At 37.1% G+C, this 22,323-nt stretch overlaps 3 protein-coding genes across 3 annotated transcripts in view; 2 read left to right on the forward strand and 1 right to left on the reverse strand.

Moving 5' to 3' along the window:
• Positions 1–2,498, forward strand: part of LOC105167077 — a 5,871-nt gene extending 3,373 nt beyond the window's left edge. Inside the window, exons 3-4 of the mRNA XM_011086641.2 lie at positions 613–856; positions 939–2,498. Of these exons, the coding sequence (XP_011084943.1) occupies positions 613–856; positions 939–2,273 (1,579 nt within the window). The 3' untranslated portion in view covers positions 2,274–2,498. The remainder of the gene's footprint in view (positions 1–612; positions 857–938) is intronic.
• LOC105167078 (coronatine-insensitive protein 1) lies at positions 8,486–13,099 on the forward strand. The gene is made up of 3 exons (XM_011086642.2): positions 8,486–9,271; positions 10,498–11,005; positions 12,033–13,099. The coding sequence occupies exons 1-3, from the start codon at positions 8,727–8,729 to the stop codon at positions 12,852–12,854; spliced, it is 1,875 nt and encodes a 624-aa protein (XP_011084944.1). The 5' UTR covers positions 8,486–8,726; the 3' UTR covers positions 12,855–13,099.
• Positions 16,066–17,826, reverse strand: LOC105167079 (transcription factor DIVARICATA-like). The gene is made up of 2 exons (XM_011086643.2): positions 16,779–17,826; positions 16,066–16,656 (listed from the first exon to the last, which is right to left on the reverse strand). The coding sequence occupies exons 1-2, from the start codon at positions 17,159–17,161 to the stop codon at positions 16,275–16,277; spliced, it is 765 nt and encodes a 254-aa protein (XP_011084945.1). The 5' UTR covers positions 17,162–17,826; the 3' UTR covers positions 16,066–16,274.

Raw genomic sequence — 22,323 nt, forward strand, 5'->3', positions numbered from 1 at the left:
ATCTTAAAAATATCTTCATCATTTCATGCAAACCTAATCATTAGTGTTTTCTCTCTTTGGTTGGCTACATGTTGGCATGTCTTTTGTTTCATCTTCTCAGTGAAGAATTTCTGCTTAAGATCTTATAACTAAGTTGGGGGTTTGGGGGGATGATGTTGGGAAGGAAGGCAAAAAAACAGTTCTAGAGCAATTACTGAAAAATAATGGCTGCTAAGACTTCATTTACATGGGGAATGAGGAAGGAAAATAAAATGCTTGAATGCTGTAGTTCATGATCATGCTAATAGTAATAACTTAATGCTGGGCTGACTTTGTGGTGCATCTTCTGGAATTTACGGTCCTGATGTGGCAGCATTAGATCACTGAAAGAGTCTAAATGAGGTGTATTATGATTTTCATGCATCGCTTGGAAAGTGGATAGATGAGCTTCTAGGACCTGAATGTTTGGCTTCCACTTTATTATCATCGTTACATATTATTAGGTGGGAATCAGGGATGGGAAACCATAGTCTGCACCGAGTATGAAAACTTTCCTTTTACATGAAATATTCTTATGATCTTCTCATGCTGATTGTTATCATCTGAACCTTTTGCTTCTTTATTATTGAACAGGGGGAATTTGTGCCTCACACTTTTGCCAACTTCTGATTTACGCATATCATTTAATGGAGATGATGGTTTTGTGGAGAGGCTGGCAACATTCAGCACTGAGGTTCAGTCCATTGACATAGAAATTGAAGCAATCTCTGCAGACAAGTCTGGTCGGTCTTTCTTAATAAAGACCTCCAACACCGTGGTTTCTTATTTTTGGTGCGCTGAAAAATCTACACTCTTGGGTAACGAATTACTCAGAAAGGTAAGATTGTGGAACATCCATTTAATTTTCAGTTATGTGGTTGAAAATAATTTTTAGTACTTGTCATTTATTTTCTGTATAGATGAAGGATTTGCTTATGAGAAAACCTTCACTGGCTGAATTAACTGGAATTAGCGAGTCACGGCTCGGCTGTTTCGCAACTCATCTTCGAGCTTATCTTGCTGGATCAATGGTAACTAGTGCTCAAGCTTGTGGCATTCTGTCAGCAACGCCTCCAGATGACTCAGTTAATTTTTCCGAAACCCATTCTCCTCAGTCTTCATTTAACTGTCACAAGAGTTCACGTTTCCGGCAGTGTGGCAGTCAAGGGTCAAAGACAAACCTGATCTATCAGGGCAGTCTCAGTCCCAGGTCAAGTTCTTTCAAAGAGGGCCAGCAAAAAAGCATGTCTTCTATAAGGAGTGGTACCAGAGAAAAACTGAGGCGGCGTGGGGAGAGTCATGTTCCATGCATTGACAGCAAACTGCTTGCTTCATCAAACAGTATTGATCCATCTACCTCCAATTGTTACCAGAAAGAAAAACTCCTGTCTGTGAATGGAACTCACTCATTTGCCGGATTGAATTTTTTGGATGCATTTGAGAAATCCACGGAGCTGCCACTTTCTGGTCCAGAAATAAAAGCTTGTTCACCAAGTCCATCTCCTTTCTCTCCTCACTACTGCTGGTGCCCTCCTGTTGCATCAGCACTGCAATACACCATAGGAAAACCAGAGCTACCCATTTCTTCAACTGAATCATTGTCTCTGCCTCCCCTTTCATCTCTGCTATCATCTGCAAGGCCGTCTAGTCTATTGACTTCAAAACCATTGCTGAATTTGGCAGAGGTTCCACCAATAGATTTTCCTAGTCTCCTGCCCGAGCCTTTGGTCAGGTTACCAACTTCACAGCAAATCCCGACATTTACCCCTCTAATCTGTGACCCAATTGTTCATATTCCAGTGATTGATGTTTGCTCATCTGGTGGCCAAGGGTATTTGGTCAGTGCAGGCCCTGCTATATCCACCTCTATTCCACCATTAAACCAAGATTTTGTAGACCCTTTACTACCAAATGCTGAATCTGTGGTTGAAAAAGGTGCTAGAGAAACACTTCGCATGCTTATTAGTAGTTCCAATCAAAGCACACCACAGCTGCTTGAGGTTTTACCTTCTGTCTTGAGCAGCAGCAATGACAAGCAAAACGTGCTTGCTGCTGGAAGCAGGGGTCTCTATAGCGGAACCATAGATGTGGATGCTATAAACAATAGCCTGTCTACAATGGGGCTCGTATTCTTGTCCGAGAAATCAATTATGGGGGGCATTGGCAAAACGCGTGGTAGCATGGATAATTTGATTGATCCAAAAGAGAAGCCATCTGGCTCTGGTCCATCTAGTTTTGGTGAAATGATGGATTGATTCTGGTAGAAAATTTTCCTATTTGTAGATGTCAGTTCTTTCATGGAAATGTACATACAGGGGTGAAGCTCTGATGGTGAGCATTGTGATCGGTCCATATGTATCAGTGCTGTGGCTTAACATTATCATCTATTTTTTAGCAATGAAAGGAAAGTTGAAATCCTTCTTTGGGTTTTTAGTTTTCTGCTCTGATTTTACATCTATTTCTGAGCAGTTAAAGGAAAATTGAGATCTTTCTTTGGTTTTCTAATTTTCTGCTCTCAATGTTGAGGCACCGTCTTTGAGCATGTCTATTGATTGCCGTACCAAGTCATTGTTTAACGACACTCTCTCTGTTGCATATTTGATAATTCAGTTATTGATTGTTTGAGTTCATGTTTAGTCTTGTGGCGGTAGAACCTCAAGTACCGTTGTGAGTATGACCTTGAACCAATTTGCCAGGCGCACAACTTACACAGGATAGCATTTCCTTCTTGACAATGAAGAGGCCGGTGCCTGTTTCTGTACACCTGGAATCCCTGATTCAGATGTAAATCAAAACCTGACATCAAGATTCAAGATGCTTTTTTGCAGGAATGTAGAAGTAGGGCATTGGGTATTTCGCAAATGTTATACAGAAAGGTGGTTTGAGTAGGATAAGCAGCAATATAGCTGGGATGAAGTGTTCGACAGAAAACACACAAATCAAAGGCATGTGACGATGTGCTACGTAAGTACCTTTGCTTTTTATTGTTCCCTTCTTCAATTGAATTTGCAGCCACGTGTTTGGGAGACGAAGGAAGCTGAGAAGATTCCAGGACCCACTCTCTAGGTGAAACCTTGAAGGAAGATATATTTTCATATATTTTTTTGGAATCATTATGCAAATTTTCCTGTTTCTTAAGTGAGCATTTGAAATTTTGTAGGAAGAAAACGTTTCAAGACAAGCCACTCCATACCCATACTCATACCACCAACTGGGAATAAAAAAGATGAGGACTGCATACCAATACCAATTACCAAGCTAGAGTAGAAAAGAGTGTCAGGTGTTGACGTGTTGTTGAATAATGACCAACACCCCTTGGGCTTTGTGGCTTTGAACCACCCCAAATTGGCCCACTGTATCGGACAACTGCCTACTCCAAACAACAGGGGGCGGGATTAAATGTGAAATTCGAGCCGCTCATCCGTGGTAAACATGACCCATATCATTAAATTTTGGCATAATTATATTTACATTTTATAATCTATAATTTATTTATATAAATCAATAATGTCTTTTGTGTAACTATAAAATCAACTCTGACAATAAAGAAATAGTGATAGTTTATTTAATAATGTTGGCGTTTTCAAATAGCGTACATGTAATTTTAAAAATTAAGAATAATTTATTTAAATAATATAAATATTTTTTGTGGATATATGTATAAATTTTCAAAAAAAAAATACGATTTGCATAAACATATTATAACTATTAGATGTAAAAGTAATTAATCCGTGAACTTATTTCATTTTCCCCCAATCACATGATAAATCAATAGTTAGCGGAATCCCAAAAGCGTAAAAAAAATTTGAATGGTGGTTGGTGTTAGAAAGGAAGGGGTGAATCTGAATGGTGAATTGGTCATCCATCAATTTGGTTTGCTTTCCAGAATTAAGATGGGTTGGGAAATGTGTGGGGTGGGGCCTCTTTTCCCTGGAAGTAAATGCAGTGCAATTAAGAACATAGGTAGTGTCTGTCTGTCTGTGGTCGCAGACGTTCAGTTCAGGTGGCCTTCCGCTCATCACATGCATCTCTCTCTCTCTCTCTCTCTCAACTGGATTTGTTCATCTACGTTCACTTTTGCTCATCAGTACCTGTCCTCGTGTATCAAAATTATTATACAAATTATTTTTTTATTTGATAATTAGAAGTAATTTTTAAAATTATACAAAATAAAAATATATATATAAATAAATTATAGATTAGGTAATATAAGGGTAAAATACATACACCTCCAACGTATACTATTCTTTGCATTTTGCCCTCCAATTTTTTTTTTCTTTTATACTTCTCCACCCAACTTTTTGATTTTGTCGCACTTTGCATTTTTCGAAGAATAATGATGAAATATTCAGTCCACATGTGTACACGCATCTAAGAGCAATTTATTTGTAAAGGTTAAATGTATAACATCCCAACGTATGGGATCATTTGCACTTTGTCCCCCAACCTTTTTACAAAATACAAAAACAAAATAAATTAAAATTTTAGAAAAAAATATAGAGAAAAGTTCTGAAAAAAGGAGAAAATTTGTAGAAAATTTAATGTTTGATTTACAGATAAACCACGTCATATTACAAGCCAAATGTAATGGTGGCACGAATTAAAATACACATATATGCTTGATGGTGGCATCGATAAAAATACACGATTTTTTTATTTGATTTTTTCTCTTTTTATATAATAGTAGTGTATTTGGTTTTACTGTGAAGTTACAAACTTTTTTTTTTTTTTTTATTTGGGTTGTTGAAGTCCAATCTCTTCATTTAGGTTATTGAGTTTTTCTTATTTTCTTATCTGTGTTTTTTTTTTAATCTTTGTAATATTCTATTGATTTTTATGTTTGTGTTAAAGTTTTTTTTTTTTTTGTGAATTGAAGTTTGAAGTTTTCTTGTTCGATTTATGGATTTCACACACCAAATATTGCAGAAAGTTAATAATTTTTCAATTTGATTTTATCTAGTAAAGTGAAATTATTTATCTGCAAATTATATATTGAATTTTTTCTCTTTTTTTCTATTATTTATTTATTCATACGTTGAGAGGCTGTTTGCATATAACATTTTGCCAAATCCAAAATCAAGCGAGTTTACACACTTGAATGGAATATTCCATCATCATTCCTCAAAAAATGCAAGATGTAACAAAATAAAAAAGTTAGGTGGGGAAGATAAAAAAACAAAAAAATTGAGAACAAAAGTGTAAATGACCCCATATGTTGGGGTGTGTGTGTGCATTTTGCCCTAAATATAATTATCCATTTTTTAATTGTAAAAATAGAATTACAGTTTTAGATGGTATAAATAACATAAATTTTGTGGAATATGATGTGCATATAATTATTTTTTCTTTTTTCTTTTAAGTATAAATAGATTCAAGAGTCAAAATTCACTGAACTTATTGATATTAAAAAATTAAAATTCACATTTACTCTTAATTGACTTGTTATTAATTTATTGCATGTCAAATAATTTTTTTTTAACCAAACTACCCTTATAGGTGTGAAGATGTACAAGGATAGTTTGATCATAAAAAAATTATTTGACCCGTAATGAATCAATTAAGAGTAATTATGAATTTTCTTTCAATTTATTTATTAATATCAACAAGTTGAATAATTTTTTATTTAAAATATTAAATATAATTTATTAAATGATAAAATATGGTGTAGTATAGATGTAATCATCCCAAAGTGAAATGAGCTAAACCTAGTCTATAGCAGCGGTGGTGGACCACTGGCACCACCTATTCCGCATCCCCTCATTTGTCCTTTTTTATGATTTGAGTGCCCTAGCTACCAACCACATGCTCAGCTCAGATGACCCCTATGCCTTTCTCAAGCCACTTTTGTGGTCACAATTCAATTATTCCAATATCAGATTTTTCTTTTCTTTTTTTGTATGAAAAAGTGCATGTTTCAATATTAAATGTTAAAAAAACAAAATCTCAAAAAATTTACATTAGAAAGAAGTTCCAAAATTCCAAATGCTTGCATCTTAATCCACCATCATGCTACAATACGTGTTGTTTTTTTTTCCTTCAATTGTTGAATCAAGTAATTTTCAAATTGTGATAGTAGTAAGATGAGCGTTGTTATTATTAATGATGTCTTAATTTAATAGTTAAAATTAAGGTTGATGTTCCATGAACAAATTTAAAGTTACCGTTTCGAGTTCCGTCGAATATGCAGATATTTGTTTCATTTTATGTGAATTATTGTAATTTATTTATCATTGTTAGTCATATTGATGTATTATTGACTTGAGTTATTGTTCAGCATATTGAGATGCGTTATTGGTAATTTAGGAAGATAATAGTATGAATAAGTTGAGGAGTGTAATTCAATTATAATAAGTAATAATAGCAGATTTTAACTACTAATATCTAAAAAACAAAAAATTAAATGCAATTAATTGGGATATTCCAACTCATAACTCAAAGTAAAAGTGGCCTAATTATCATGTGTTTTTACTTTGTTACATAACAATTGTGTAGATATGAAATGACCTTATTACAAATTTGACTTTAACTTATTAATGCACTGCACATTAAGGAGCAATTGAGGGTGGACGAGTCATTTACATGTTAAAATCTGGACAAAATGGACATCTCGATTGAGTTCCTATGGGCTATGGCTAATAACTCAACCCACTAATTTGGTTTTGAGCTCAGTACCTCTTCTTCAACACCCCTAAACAAACATTATTATAAGAAGGAAGCAATAGAATAGGTGCTAAGGAAAAAAAATGGCTATTCATTATAATTATTCCAAATTACAACGGGCTTTCCTAAATTTCGATATTAAATAAATTTTTTTATTTTTTAAAAAATTATATGTACCCCATCGAATTAATAATCGTCTAATAAGTATCCCACTACAATAAATTATTGCGACAAGATATTTGTAGACGATCGTTAATTTTTATAAAGTATTTTTAATTTTTTAAATAATAAAAAAATATTTATAATTATAATAAATCTTATGAGACTCAATTATAATTTTGACACGTAATTAGGGGGGACATGACAGTAGATTGGATGTTAGTTGGCCCTTGCATGCAAGATTAGGCCATCTTCTGCATAATTATTTTGTCCTTTTTCATTGCAAATGACATCTACGTCTTAATTTGTTCCCTAAAATATCAATACATTTTATCTTATGTTATGTTGCCACATAATTATTTGTTCCAAATTTCATTTATCAAAAGTTATTACATCACTTGATGCAAGAATGGTATAATTAATGACGTTAAAAATAAAAAATAAAAAATTGTTGTCCTTTTAATTATTCTATTTTTGTAGTGAATTATTATATTCACCCCCTCAAATTGGTTAAACAATCATGTAAATAAATTATTTCAATTGCAAGTTGAAAATCAAATATTACTTTCCTATAAATAGTAAATAGAATTAATTTGATTGACAAGGAACATTCAAATATTAATAATATGTTGATTAAATTAATTATGATATAGTTTGAAGTGGGATGAAGATTGGATGCCAACTAGCTAACTAAACTTACTTAATTAGAAAAAAGATAGAAACTTGAAAAAGAAAGGGTGGTGAATTATTTTAAGTGCATTATTGCTCATAAAGTCAGTTTAACTTAGGTCTAAAGATAGGCATAATATACTAAAAAAAGTTAATTAAGAGACCCCACTTGCTAAAAGATAAAAATAAAAATCGTGTGATGTTACATGCGATTTGCAGACAATAAATATATTCTCTAGTTGAAAATATAAGATTGAATTTGGTATTTTCTAAGCAATTTTCTTATTTATTAATTACAGGGTAAATTATATTATCACACCTTCATGTTTGCTAAAATACAAAAACACTCTTACTTATTATAAAATTACAGCTACATTCTTGAGACGTGTTAGTGTAATATTTTTGAAGGGATTGTTTGTGTAAGCTTTTATACGTAAAGTAGAGAGTGTGGCTATAACCTCAAAATGGGTGTGTGTTTTGGCATATTTTTGTTATGCAATAATTGGTATGTATTAGTTGAATTATGTTCATAGAGTAGCAAAGTGTGAATGTGAATATAATTTTAGCAAGCAGGAATTGAGTTGGTGTAAGAAGTTGAAGAGAAATTATTTAATAAATAAGAGGATTTTTTAAGAGTTTCTCCCTCTGCAGCAAGAAATCAATTTTCCATATATTCATGTCAATTTTTGTAAGAATGAATATTTCTTATTCATGTCAAATTAATTCACATTAATTTTGTCTATGAGCAACTTTTTTTTTAATAATATTTTATGTGATTTTAAAATAAAATATTTTGAATTTTATAAATTGGTTAAAAACTCCAATTGGCCATCACTCACTTAAAAGTTGATAAAATTAATTAAAAATACAAATAAAGACATTACCATGCATAATCCACTTTAATTAATAAAAAATAAAAAAAAATGGCAAGAAAGGCAGAAGAATATTGGGTGAATCACCCATTGGTTAGATTAGCATCTCTTTTGTCCTTTTCTTCTCCACCTTCACCAGCTTCATTTTTCGAGCGGAGCCGCAGCCCACAGATACAACCAGCCCCCCTCACCCCCACCCCACCAATCATCGTTTGTCCATTGCTGCCCCTCCGATCAACCCCACGAACTCATCTCCTTCGTCAGACCACCCAATTACCTTTCCAACTCGCCATCTCTCCGCTTTTTCCTCTGTAACGCGCGATTTGGGGAAGATTTTTTTTATCAGAAATGGATGAAATGGAGTCGAAGAAGGTCAACTGTAGTGTTGGTAACAGCAGCAGTAATGGTAGTGGAAGCACTGTGGCTAGCGCTAGCAGTAGTGGAATATACGACACCATATGGGAGTGCGTGATTCCCTATGTGCAGGATCCGCGTGACCGGGGCTCGGTGTCGCTGGTGTGTAAGCGGTGGTACGAGATCGACGCCCTCACGCGCAAGCACGTGACTATTGCGCTGTGCTACACCGCCACGCCGCAGCGGCTGTCGCGGCGTTTCCCCCAACTTGAGTCGCTGAAGCTTAAGGGTAAGCCACGCGCCGCCATGTTTAATCTAATTGACGAAGACTGGGGTGGCTATGTTACGCCGTGGGTGGAGGAAGTCATTGGGGCTTTCGGAAGAATGAAGGCGCTGCATTTCAGGAGGATGATTGTGTCGGATGCGGATCTCGAGTTGCTCGCCACGTCTAGGGCGGGGGATGTATTGGAAGTTTTGAAGTTGGATAAGTGTTCGGGTTTCACTACCCATGGGCTTTTGCATATTGGGCGATGCTGCAGGTAGTATAAGCGGAACTTATATGTATTTTTCATTTAGGACTGATTTTATGTGGTTATTTTCTGTTTGCTTTCTCTGCCCGTAATTTTTGGGGTCGTTTCTTGGTTCTGTTATTGGATTTATTGGTGGATGTGGTCGTCTTTACTTTAATTCTTGAAATGCTTTCTTCTATTTTCTTTCTTTATCTGATCACATGGATTTCAGATGAATGATTGTAGGTTCAAAACATTTATACATACCCTGGTTTTCTTTTTGCAAATTTGTGTATTATCTTGGAAGATTTTGAGAGTGCGTATATGTGTTTTTTCTTGGGTGGACGCCATGTCATTATTTTTCAGTTGCTCTGGATTTTTTGGCGGTCATCTACTATTCTTGTAGCCATGTTCTTTTGTGTTAATTGTTGTATTTCAAGATTTAAGCTTGTCTACATGTGACTTCATGCAACATATTTGATTTTTCATTTTTGTTTCCACTGGAAGTGAGTTTGGAATTCTTTAATTTTTTCTTCTTGTTTTAACAAATCTTGATTTCTTTTACTTAACAATACTTGATTATGTGATGTTGGACGCTCTTGGTTGAACTCGTAATGCTGCATGCATGTTGGTGTTTTGATAGGAGAAACTTGCCAAAGATTGCTGCTGGGTAGACGTAGGGTACAATTTTTTGTTGTACTTCTGTATCGTTGAGGGTTTAATAGAACAAGCAATTGAAGCTTCTTGTTGAGATTGGGTTTTTTGGGCACAATTGGTATTTATGAAGTATCAAACATTTTACTAAATACCCTAGATTTCACCTGAATACAACCCTCCTTTCCAAAATGTTGCAATGTTTATTCGGGCTTCAGCAATCCTATTTATAATTCTACAGTTTCATGGTTTTACTCAGACAAGACGCCATTTTACTCACATGTTGCAATTCTTCTGAAAGTGGCTGCTGACATTCTGCAGAACAGCTTTGTTCTTAGTATAAGAAAAAAGGTCCAGGTAGAGGTTGCTATTTGCTTGTGCTCCTGGGAGGTAAATTTATAAAATCATAAGTTCTTCTGATGGTGGGAACATGTTAATAGGTATCTGTAGCCAAACAACTCTTTATCTAGTGAACTTTTGTAGGATAGAATTGCATTGTGGATTTTGCAGATATGTTACTGCAATTTGAGCGTATAAAGTTAATATTATTTTAGAATAAAACTTTTGCGTTTTCTGAACTCAATAATCCGTATTCTCTATAGGAATTTGAGAACGTTGTTTATGGAAGAGAGCACTATAACTGAGAACGACGGGGAGTGGCTCCACCAGCTTGCTTTGAACAATACAGTTCTTGAACATTTGAACTTTTACATGACTGAACTTACGAGAGTCAGAGCTGGAGACATTGAGCTGATAGCAAGAAGATGCCCATCTTTGGCCTCAATAAAAATTAGTGAGTGTGATATTTCAGACCTCACTGGATTTTTCCGAGCAGCAGCATCATTGGAAGAATTTGTTGGTGGCTCTTTCAGTGTGCCCCCTGGACGGGCTGCTGAAATTGTTCCCAATGAGCAACTAGAACGGTATGCTTCTGTTACATTCCCACCAAGATTGTCTCGGTTGGGTCTTACTTATTTGGGAAATGCAGAAATGCCCATTGTATATCCTGTTGCTTCGAAGCTTAAAAAATTGGATCTCCTTCAAGCACTTCTTGACACTGAAGGCCACTGTCAGTTATTACAAAGATGCCCAAACTTGGAATTCCTTGAGGTAAATTTTTTAAGGCTTTTGTTTAACCTTTTTCTCGTAACAGATAGGCCTTTTGCCATACAAATGAATAATTTTATGTGCTTGACATCTTGTTGGAATTGTTTTCACAAATGGCTCCGGTGTAAAAACTTTATGTACATTTACAAAAGTTAATAATTTGGTCTGCTTAAAATTGGTGTATAAATATTTTTTTGGCATTTATGAAAATTCCATTGAGTTAGTTTCTTATTTGCAGTATGTTTTTACTAGTAATTAGATCAATTTGCCTAAGTAATTTTCTGAGTCAGAACTATCTCCTGATCTTACAGATGGGTTATTTACATGGTTGAGGATGTCACTCAAATTGACATTCACATTAAGCTTAAGAGCTACCTTAAGAGTCAAGTATTACCATCCATGTCTAAATGTTTACAACAGAATGCACTTTCAGATTATTCCTCCTGAATCCATGATGAACAATAAGATACTGCAAAATTGCTGAGTAATTCATCTTATAAGTGAAGCAGTGATGATGGGTTTTCTGTTTTTTCATCTGCAGCATATGGTTCCCACATCATCTTTTGCTTAATCCAATCGTTTGTACTATTTGCTTTTTGTTAGTTTGGGAGAATTGGGACATATGTGATTCTTTTGAATGGGACAACGTACTACCCATTGTCTCGAAGATTGGAATATTCGCAGATGCTCTAGCATGGAAGTTCTTATCTTAGTTACCTTTTCATATTTACCAAACCACAGTAGTTAACATTTGGATATCGTGCACCAAGTATTACTTATGATTACTGCCTAATCCCTAAGTGTAGCCCTTTTGGTTTTGGTATAGTTTTGTGGCTAAATAAAATGGATTGACTGTATTGAACAGCGGATTAGAGCTAATATTTCCTTACTTTATTCTTTTGGCCAACTCAGTATTAGTAGGCAGTATCAAACCTTTTAGAATGTAGGTACTATTAACTTTTTGTTCTCAATAAATACAGTAAAATTGTCATTCTGAGTTGTGTAATATGCTTCCATCTTGATGCTACAGACCAGAAATGTTATTGGAGATAGAGGATTGGAAGTTCTTGCGCAGCATTGCAAGAGAATGAAAAGACTCAGGATAGAGCGGGGAGCTGACGAGCAAGACATGGAAGACGTGGAAGGTGTGGTCTCACAGAGAGGACTAATTGCTTTGGCGAAAGGATGTCTGGAACTGGAATACTTGGCTGTATATGTGTCTGATATTACAAATGCATCCTTGGAATGTCTTGGCACATACTCAAAAAACCTATGCGACTTTAGGTTGGTCTTGCTTGACAGAGAGGAAAGAATTACAGATTTGCCTCTTGATAATGGAGTTCGGTCTCTTTTAACGGGTTGTCAGAAACTTAGGAGGTTTGCTTTGTATCTCCGCCCAGGGGGGCTGACCGATGTGGGTCTTGGTTACATAGGACAGTATAGCCCAAAAGTCAGATGGATGCTTCTGGGTTTTGTTGGGGAATCGGATAATGGACTTCTGGAATTCTCCAAAGGCTGCCCTAGCCTCCAAAAGTTGGAAATGAGGGGCTGTTGTTTCAGCGAACGTGCCCTGGCTGCAGCTGCTCTTCAGTTGGCTTCTCTAAGGTACTTGTGGGTGCAAGGATACCGTTCATCTGGAGATGCTCGAGATCTCTTATCTATGGTGAGGCCAAACTGGAACATTGAGTTGATACCAGCTAAACAACATCTTGTTGAGGATGCAGATAGACAACGAGTGGTAATTTTCGAGGACCCTGCACATATACTGGCATATTATTCCCTTGCTGGGGCAAGAACTGACTTTCCAGATAGTGTCAAGCCTCTGGATCCTCACACTCTTTTTAATCCATAGGCGATCCCTTTTGGTCCTTGTTGCATACTGTTCCTGTTCCATAGGTGCCTAGGTCAGAAATTGTTGTATTTCTTTGTTGTTTTCCTTTCATCCTTCCTTTCTTCTACTTGGTTCCCCGAACTCTACCGTGAGGTTTCCATGTAATAAAGTTTAGTTTCTTTGGTTGTCTGGAAGCTGATGCCTGTACAATACCCTACTGGGGCTAATAATCTTCATAACTGAGTAAGATTCAAAGTTTTAGCTTAGTTGTCTAAATGTAAATAATTAATTGAGTGTTATCTGTCTACTTCCAGAGTGCTGATGGAATTTCCTGTGTCTTATATTGTGGGTTTAGTTTTAAGTTGTAAAGTTTAGTTATGTTCTCCTTTTCTTTCTCATTCGGTTTCCTCAACCTTACAAAGGAAAACTACAGCCACTGCTTATCTCTAATCATTTATTAAACTGCTGTTGCACTCTTGATGCTCCTCACTAGATTCGTGAATGAGGTAGCCATATACTACATTATCCAAACAAGCTGTCGAGCTTAACAGATAAGCACCTTCATCAACTTTTTCCCATCTTTCTTTTCTTTGAAGGTAATGAAAAAGCAAGCAGGAAAAGGACCGTGGCCAGTTCAATTCAGCCCATGCATTTGGCCTTTATCTTTCTTGAGAATGGAGAAAAGGGAAATAAGTGAAAAGGAATGAAATGAAAATTCAACTTTAGGTCCATCTGATTTCACAAAAAGGCAGCAATCAGAATCGGAAAATAAAAGAACAAGAAAGAGGGAAAAGTGATTTCTTATACAAGTTGATGAAAAGTTATCTCCTATCAGAAACCCTTAAAGTTGAGAGTTTTGTCATCATCAATGGAATAAAAAGTTGATAGTATATGGTTCAAGTTGCATTGGACACTTGAATTCCAGAGTGGCATTGAGGATTTACACATGGAAGGTGACAGGGGAAGCCACTAGAACAAGCAGCAGCAACCGTTATAGTGAGAAGCATGATTTTTCTTTACTTGCTAGCTTTTTCACTTTTTGATCCAAGTCCAGGTCGATACTTGAGCTCCCCAATTGTTTAAGTAGTTTGTACTTCAATCCACACTATTTTGGGTATTTGAGAACACAATTAAGAAATTAATACCTCTCCATACTTCAATCAATTTGAGTATTTGAGAAAGAGTAAATCTCAATAAAATGTCTATAATAAATGCTTTTAGAGGGCTCATCGTTGGTATTTATCGAATGCCCTATGTATCAAGACTAAATCCAGCGTTTAGTTGGCTACACGATCAAGGGTTGATAATTTGGGTCGGTTAGAACGGGTCATAGCATGTCTTTTATCCACTTAAATGCATGTTTAATTCAAGTATTTAAAGTAAATTTATTATATTGATAATTGAATTATACATCTTTTAAGTGAATGATTGATATTAATTTTATTATTTGATATCAAGAAAAGAGAGTCAAAAATGCCAAAATGAAGCCAAAAACTGATTAAAGAAAAATAAGAGGAAAACTGACTTGAGCATTCAATAGGGCGTGATCAATTGACAAAGCTGTCTGCGAGAGAGATCAATTTGGAAAGATTTTGTACTACGATTTATTTCCTTTTCGAGACGGCAAGTTGAAAGGCAAGAGAGAGGATGATTTTTGTGCTATAAAAAAGGGGTGTGAAGGCTAAAAATCTAATATCGAGTTTCATTTATTATTACTCTCTTAGTTTAGATCGTCTTTTCTCTTTTCCTTTCTTTCTAGTTTATGTTTTTCTATAGGATTTTAGAAAGAATTTCTACACACATCTTGTGTAGCTAATTCTCTTTTTTGATTCAATGAAAATATTAAACCCAATTGTTATGTTTTGGGATCGTGGTTTTACTCTGATTTCATCAAGTATTTCTTGTCTTGATTTACATCTTATGGAATGATTAATATTGATAGATCTGACAATTAGATTCGATATTAATTATTCTATTGCTATCCATGTTCAGTGATATGCAATTATCATGAATAAGTGGTACAAGTACCAAACAAATTAATTGTATGCTCCGCATAATTTATTTGTAGGGACAAGAAAATTAGGTTAAATGATTGCAACTATCTCAATTATTTGATCTAGGTTCAACTATTTTAACTGATGCACATACTATTATTGAATCGATATGGAACGCTATTGTACCTAGTCGTGAGATAATAAGTTTTGACTTAGATGCTTGAGTCAAACTAATTGCAAGAGGAAAACATGAATTTATTATAGTTATCCTAATAGATTTCAAGGTTGAATGCTTGGTTGTGAAATTAATGTTGTGTGATGAATGATTAATATAACGAGTGGGTGATATACTCCGTTGGGTCGGAATTCTTCTCTACTGATTTCTTTCTCATAATTTATCTCTATTTTCTGTTTAGTTTCTATTAGTTAGTACTAAATTTTAATTCAAACCCCACCCATTTGATTTCCGTAACTTGACTGAGAGATCATTCGTAGTTTTCTAGGGATTCGACCTCGTTCCACTATTGCTATAATTGTAGAATTATTATTTAATTTTGATGAATTCGACAACCGATCAACGAGTCAATTGGGTCGAGGCCAAGACAAGTTCAAAAAACATGATTCTTATTGTGTTTGGTCATATCTTAAATTTTTCGAGGGCAACTTCATCCTTTAAGTGATTATCTCTGATTTTCCCCCATGGGAGGGTTGGGGAATGATTTTCAGCAAATATCTTGCCTTATTTGTGTTGACTCTTGTATATGTGAAGTGTAAACTTGTGAGAAACAGCAGATAAGTGAGACATAAAGACTAAAGAATTATGTGTTGTAAGAACTCAAAATCACAACAGGTAAAAACTCCTCTCAACACCTTCTTGGTATCTATGCTACATCTGCAATTAGAATTATGGTGAAAAAAAGGACAGCAAAATGCAAAGGTTCAAAGAAACAAGCATAAAGAAGCTATCGTGTAACGGTCCTAACCGACATATCGAGTTGCGTATATAAGCAGTTTTAGGTTTCATGATATACTCTGTATCAGTTAAAATATCTGTCTCCCTGGACATAGGTCATCAGATTGCTCGAACCACATAACTCTTGTACTTTTAAATTTCTTTGTTCAATTTGTTTTTTCCGCAACAAGAAACGTGCATATACTGTGGCATAAGCTAACAGATACGTGCAGAATGGTTAATGTCTGCATTGTACTTGTGAAATTTAATAATGAATGAAGAGGGATATCATTATTTGATTCTTGTTCAGACCATTTGATGATGAACTTGACTAGTACAAATAAATACAAGACTGATTCAGTCTCTTTTCATCATAGACATGATTTCAACAAGCATATATATCACATATTGGCTCATCAACAAAGTGCATGCACAGTCACTTTTGACTATAACAACATTTCAATCCGACATCCTCAACAGACATTATTCCCTTCCTCAACCTCGAAATCTTGGCACTTGGATGTGAAGACACGAGCTAGGATGACTTTGTGTCGAAACATTGAAGGGATACGCAGCATAAGAATCACCACAAGACGAGTCAAAAACCGTTAAGGCTTCATTGAGCTTCTGCTGAAAGGAAAGTTCATTAGTCTTCTCAAGAGGACGAGGTCTATTGTTGTCTGATGGAGAAACGAGGTCGACTGTTGTTATGTCATGGATGCTCGGTCTTTTCTTGTCTTTGCCTCCAGAAAGCTGCCTCAGATAGTATTTCTGAGCATGGCTTGCTACTTGAGTCGGCGTTTTGGATACAACAAAGTGCCGTGAGATACTTCTCCAATCCCCTTTGCCGTACTTTTGCAGTCCCAAAAGAAAACGCCTGCGGTTTGTAACCATTGGTAATGTTAATGAGATGAATAATTTCATTGAGAATTTGGATCATCAGAAACCTTATAGGTGTGCAAAAGATAAGAAGCAGTAAAGTTAAGAAGAGAAATTCACCTATGCTCATCTTCTGTCCAAGGCACGCCCTTTTTCCGTTCTTGATCACAAGTCCTGCCCTTCTTCCTACACACATCAAAACTGCGATAATCTGACAACTCCAATGTAAATGGAGAAGCCATGTATCCGGGAACAGGAACCAAACCTGCCTCGATATCACTAACATCTGCCACTAATTCCTTATACTGATTTATTACATCATAAACGGACTTTCCTGGGATCATGGCTGCTACCTTAAACCATCTGTTTGGAGTTTTCTCATCGAAAATCGCAAGAGCACTCTCAAACTTCTTGTTCTCTTCTTTTGTCCATTTTGTGCTCTTGCCCTGGCCTATGAACCAGCTTGAATCTTGTACAAGTGAAGTTGGACATAAAGCTTCCATTCCTAAAATCTTACAACTGACCTATACTTGGGATCGAGTTTGTTACTCTCTAGTCTGAGAATTCCGTTTCATGAGATGTTTAACACTATATATGCAATATGCAGAACAAAAGCTGGGATTTTCTACTGTGATTCAAAAAGAACTGAAATCAGAACCATTTACTGAGAATCAAGAATACTTCTTTTCTCCAAGTAGCATAAAATTTGAAGAATCTGGCAAAGAACTTACCTTTTCAGAACCTTTGAAAGTTATGATTGCATAATCAAGAAATACAAGCAAAATTACATCAAGATTTTCACTCTCACACAAGATATTATTCTACTTACTCAACCTCCCACACACACACGCACCAAAAGAAAGAAGAAATAATAATATTACTATGATTCTTGAAAATTTTTGAGTTACTAGTAAATAATGGGTGTGGATGGATCCAGCCCAGATGAGCGTAGAACTAGAAAGAGATGAAAGGATTGGTGTTCTTGCGGTATATATAAAGGGTCGGATTTTGGTTTTGTAAGAATAAAGATAATTACACTCTCCTCCTCTCTAAAATTTAGTGAGGTGATTGGAGTTTGGTGTGGCTGCTGTTCGAGTGTTGGGGTTGAGCAATGAGAGCCACTTTTTGTGTCAGCAAACTATCAGCACTCACAAGTGAAAAAAAAAATATTTGCTACTATTTTGTGCTGCTTTCCATTCCCTTCCAAAATTGAAACTAAAGTGATAGGAATATCTTTGTGTGGATTTTTTGGTTTCTTTATGAACAACATGTAGTGTACTTTGTCTACAGGAACTAGGAACTACGCTTCTCCTCCTAAAATTTAAAGTAATTATATATAAATTTTTTATAATATTATAAATTATATTTAGTATTCATCGCGTTTATTTTTATCTAATAATAAATCTCTCTGTTAGTTGAAATTTATTGACTTTGTTGATATTATTTATCCCTAATTGGCTTAAAATTGATTTATTGTAGGTCAAACAAATATTTTCTGACCAAACTATTTTTATAAGGGTGAAAATATACCTACTCACATGTATTAGTATTAGAAGATGTATAAAAGTAGTTTGGTCATAAACAAATTTGCTTGACCAACAATAAGCCAATCGGGAGTAAATATAAATTTTTGTTTAACTTTTTTTGTTGATATAAGTAAATTCGATAAATTTTAACTAGTGGAGGGATTTAAATATCAAGAGTATCAGAAATAATTTTTCAAATCACAAAAAATTTACGTATAACTACATCAAATCTTAGGGTAGTGTAATGTAATCATCCCATCTTTATATCATGTTAATCAAACTAAAAAGAATAATTTGGTCTTGTTGGGTTCTGATTTCTGAAAATGTTATCGATATAGGAAAATAATTAAGTCGAAGAGAATATTCTGAATTTTATTTATTTGTGATGTCAAATCGTAAAATTATTAGTTATTGAATTTTATATTGGTGCATCATTAAAATGATAAGATACTTTATATATGAAAGGAAAATAAATAAATAAAAATAAAGTGTGGTACGTATGTGATGGTTGCAATGTATGAAGTTATCAAATAATTGTTAGCCGCAATCTTCTTTTTGGTTGGGGCTTTATTTATTATTGTTAGTGAAAAAAAATATTATTGCTTAAAAGGAATTGATTTGAATGGCAATCCCAAAAGAAGCTTTCATTATTATTTTGATATTCTTTTGACATATTTGTAAGGGGAAAATAATGTATTTTATTTAAAAAATAATTAGCTTAAGCTTGGAAAAAGAGAGAAAAAGATGTTTTAATTATAATTTTTATTTTCTCAAAGAGAAAGTCGAAAAATTGACAGGAGAAAGTAGGTTTTAGGCTTAGGTATATCTTTGACATGAATATTTTGTGCATTTTGGACCTAATAACTTTAATAGAAAGGAGTGAAATCAGAAAGACAAACAAATGAAAGGCCAAAAGGGAAAAAGAAGCAAGAAAAAGCAAACCCAATTGATGTCTCCTCACCTCATTTCATGTAAAGCTATAAAGGTGCAATTTTGATCACTAATATTACATCATTCTTCACTTGCCTTTCTATTTTATTCCCATTCATCTCTTGAGATTATGACTCTTCAATTCTGTCTAAGAATTTGATGTGTTTCACATTTATCATACTTTAAATGTTTATTATTTGATGTCTAGTGTGGCTCTAAGTACTGCAATCAGAATAATTATGCCCCATAATTTATCATACTTTAAATGTTTATTGTTGGACTTACAAAATATGTCGATGCTCAAATCGCAAAAATGATCAACAAATAAAATAAATTGAGGTTTGGGATGAAGTTCAGATGCCCGTAAGATAGCAACCAAATAAGAAATTTGTAAGAGGCAATTCATCTTTGTCATATGATGGTTTGATTCTCTTTAATGTTCTAAGCTCAATATGCGTAATGGATCGGGTTGGGCTGGTTAGGTCCAGGACTTGTTTGAACCAATAAAAAAATGAGCTGGATTGGCCCTGACTAGTTTGGGATCGGGTCTGTTCTAGGCCGGTCCCAAGTGTTGAAACGTAGGACCAACTCAGCTCAGTAGCCCAGGATCACTTGGTCTTGAGCCAGGCCTGGTGTCACGGGCTGCCCATTCACTAGGCCCCGTGACGCGCACTTCGGCCACTCAACCGTTCTACATGGCCGACCACTCAGCCTTCATCGACAGACGCTGGACAACCAACTAGTCTTAGAGTCCTAGGTGTAGGCCTTTTATTGCTTTGTTACTGCTTTGTTATTTGCTTTATGTTGTTTAGATTCCTCAAGGGGACGTTACGCCTCTTGAGTTGCAAATTTCAGCTTTTCTAGTGTCTAGTATAGACAATAGGATTTATTTTTTTAAGCCTATTATAGGGGGGAATGAGTTCAAGAAGCTTGGTTTAGTGACGTGTTGGAGTCCCCCTCAAGGCGAACCCCTTGCTCTAGCATCGTTGATCATTGTATACGCATTTTCAAGTTCAATGCAATCTGGTTTTCTGAATTCGCGTGTGCAATTTACGATTTTGTGATTTGTCCTCCCGACTCTGATATATTCGGCGCGCTGCATTTGTGCCGAGCGGAGGTATTGGCGGACGTAGTCAGCGGACTACTAGCCACACGACGCGCTGTGTGATAGGCGCCTCGTGAGAGGTGGTATCAGAGCCTCGTGCCACGATGGGGCCGAGGCGGACCGCTACTGCTGCGAGGGCATCGGGGCAAGATCCGGAAAGCCCGCGACATGCCGCAGCTTCATCCAGCGAGAGAGCTGAGAACCCGGAGGACGGACACTCCCGGTTGGTGGAATTGGAGACGAAGGTCTCTTCCCTGGAATCTGAGATCACGGTGCTGAATTCGGAGTTGGACGAATGTCGGCAGGTGATTCAGGAGATGGCTGGCGTCTTCGGAAACGACAGCATTGCCGATATGCGGCGTGACATGGAGCAGATGTCCATTCAGATTGGACTGCTCCAGCGTGCAGTGGGTAGCACGCCTATGGTTGCTCACGACCCCGGTGCTAGGTTTCGAATACCAGAATCGAAGGCCTATAGCGGTGAGCGTGATGCGAAGGAGGTCGAGAACTTCCTCTTCGACATGGACCAGTACTTCCTTGCGGCAGACGTGCGTGACGAGGCAAGGAAGGTTGCGACTGCGACCATGTACCTGACTGGTGACGCAAAGCTATGGTGGCGGACCAAGTTTGCGGAAATCCAGGCTCATCAAATACAGCTCGACACGTGGGCTCTTCTACGGGAGGCGATCAGAGAGCAGTTCTTCCCCGAGAATGTGGAGTACAATGCGAGGAGGGCATTGCGAAAGCTTGAACATACAGGTTCCGTGCGGGAATATGTCAAAGCTTTCTCAGCGCTGATGCTGAACATCCGAGACATGTCGGAGGCAGACAAGCTGTTCACTTTCATGGAAGGCTTGAAACAGTGGGCGAGAAACGAGTTGCAGAGGCAACGAGTGACCGATTTGAGTTCGGCTATTATAGCGGCCGAACGCCTGGCCGATTTCAACCTAGAGACTCAAAAGGATAGGCAGGCGACGCCTAGTCCTGAGCGGGAGAAGTCGAATGGGACGAGATGGTTTAGGAATAACTTCAACAGAGGTGGGGGAGACCAGAGGCCCCACTCTCAGAATAGCTCACAGGGCAGTTCGGACAGGAACAGGCCCCAGGAGAACAAGCAGGGAGCACCCGAGAGGAGGAGAGGGTGTTTGATCTGCGATGGTCCGCATATGTATCGGGATTGCCCGAAGAGACAGGTGTTGAATGCATTGGCAACGACCTTTACCGACAAGGCGTCGTCCTCAAAGAGTGTGGAGCCACAAGCAGAGGCAGGTGGTGAGAATGACACGGAGGAGTATGAGGGGATTCCTCGGAAGAAAGGGTTGATGTTCGTTGATGTGAAGATTCATGGCAAGCCGATTCGAGCCATGATCGACACTGGAGCCTCTCACAACTACCTTGCGAGCGCCGAAGTGGCGAGACTCGGGCTCGTGCTGGAGAAGGGAGTTGGGCGTGTGAAGGCGATCAACTCGGCTGCACAACCCATTGCCGGTGTAGCCAAGTCTGTGCTGATTAAGGTTGGTGCTTATGAGGGCAAGACCAATCTTTCTGTTGTGGCAATGGACGACTTCAAGCTTATCCTTGGGCTTGAATTTCTACGGGATACACGCACTGCTGTCTTACCTCATGCCGATTCGCTGATGATGTTGGGGGCGAAGCCGTGTGTCATTCCTACCTTGGCCGGACGTACAGGAGAGAAGAACTTGTCGGCCATGCAGTTTGAGAAGGGGCGCGAGCAGGATGAGATCTCCTACTTGGGTACCCTTTGTTTTGAAGAGATGGAAGAGGTGTCAGGGCCCACCCCGGGCGGTAGTAAGGAACTATTGGGGGAGTCTAAAGACGTGATGCCAGACGAGCTGCCTCGGAAGCTACCACCGAAGAGGGCAGTGGATCACGAGATCGAGTTGGTGCCTGGCACGAGACCGCCCGCTAGGGCACCGTACAGAATACCGCAACCTAAGCTTGTGGAGCTTAGGAAGCAGTCAGCAGATGCCTTGAGCCGCAGGGCGGACTTGGCGAACTTGGAGTCGATAGCAGCGCTCTCTTCTAGCGCGGCTGCTATCTCTACGAAGGATCAGGTGCGGGAGTTACTACCGAGAGATCCCGC

Source organism: Sesamum indicum, linkage group LG7 (assembly GCF_000512975.1).
Source record: "Sesamum indicum cultivar Zhongzhi No. 13 linkage group LG7, S_indicum_v1.0, whole genome shotgun sequence".
NCBI lineage: Eukaryota > Viridiplantae > Streptophyta > Magnoliopsida > Lamiales > Pedaliaceae > Sesamum > Sesamum indicum.

What these genes read in the sequence shown, in the direction of transcription:
- LOC105167078 (XM_011086642.2), top strand. Translation starts at nt 8,727, where the DNA reads ATGGATGAAATGGAGTCGAAGAAGGTCAACTGTAGTGTTGGTAACAGC. An exon ending in CATATTGGGCGATGCTGCAG is followed by an intron (nt 9,272 to 10,497) that starts GTAGTATAAGCG and finishes TATTCTCTATAG; the next exon opens with GAATTTGAGAACGTTGTTTA. An exon ending in CAAACTTGGAATTCCTTGAG is followed by an intron (nt 11,006 to 12,032) that starts GTAAATTTTTTA and finishes TTGATGCTACAG; the next exon opens with ACCAGAAATGTTATTGGAGA.
- LOC105167079 (XM_011086643.2), bottom strand. Translation starts at nt 17,161, where the DNA reads ATGGAAGCTTTATGTCCAACTTCACTTGTACAAGATTCAAGCTGGTTC. An exon ending in TGGACAGAAGATGAGCATAG is followed by an intron (nt 16,657 to 16,778) that starts GTGAATTTCTCT and finishes TACAAACCGCAG; the next exon opens with GCGTTTTCTTTTGGGACTGC.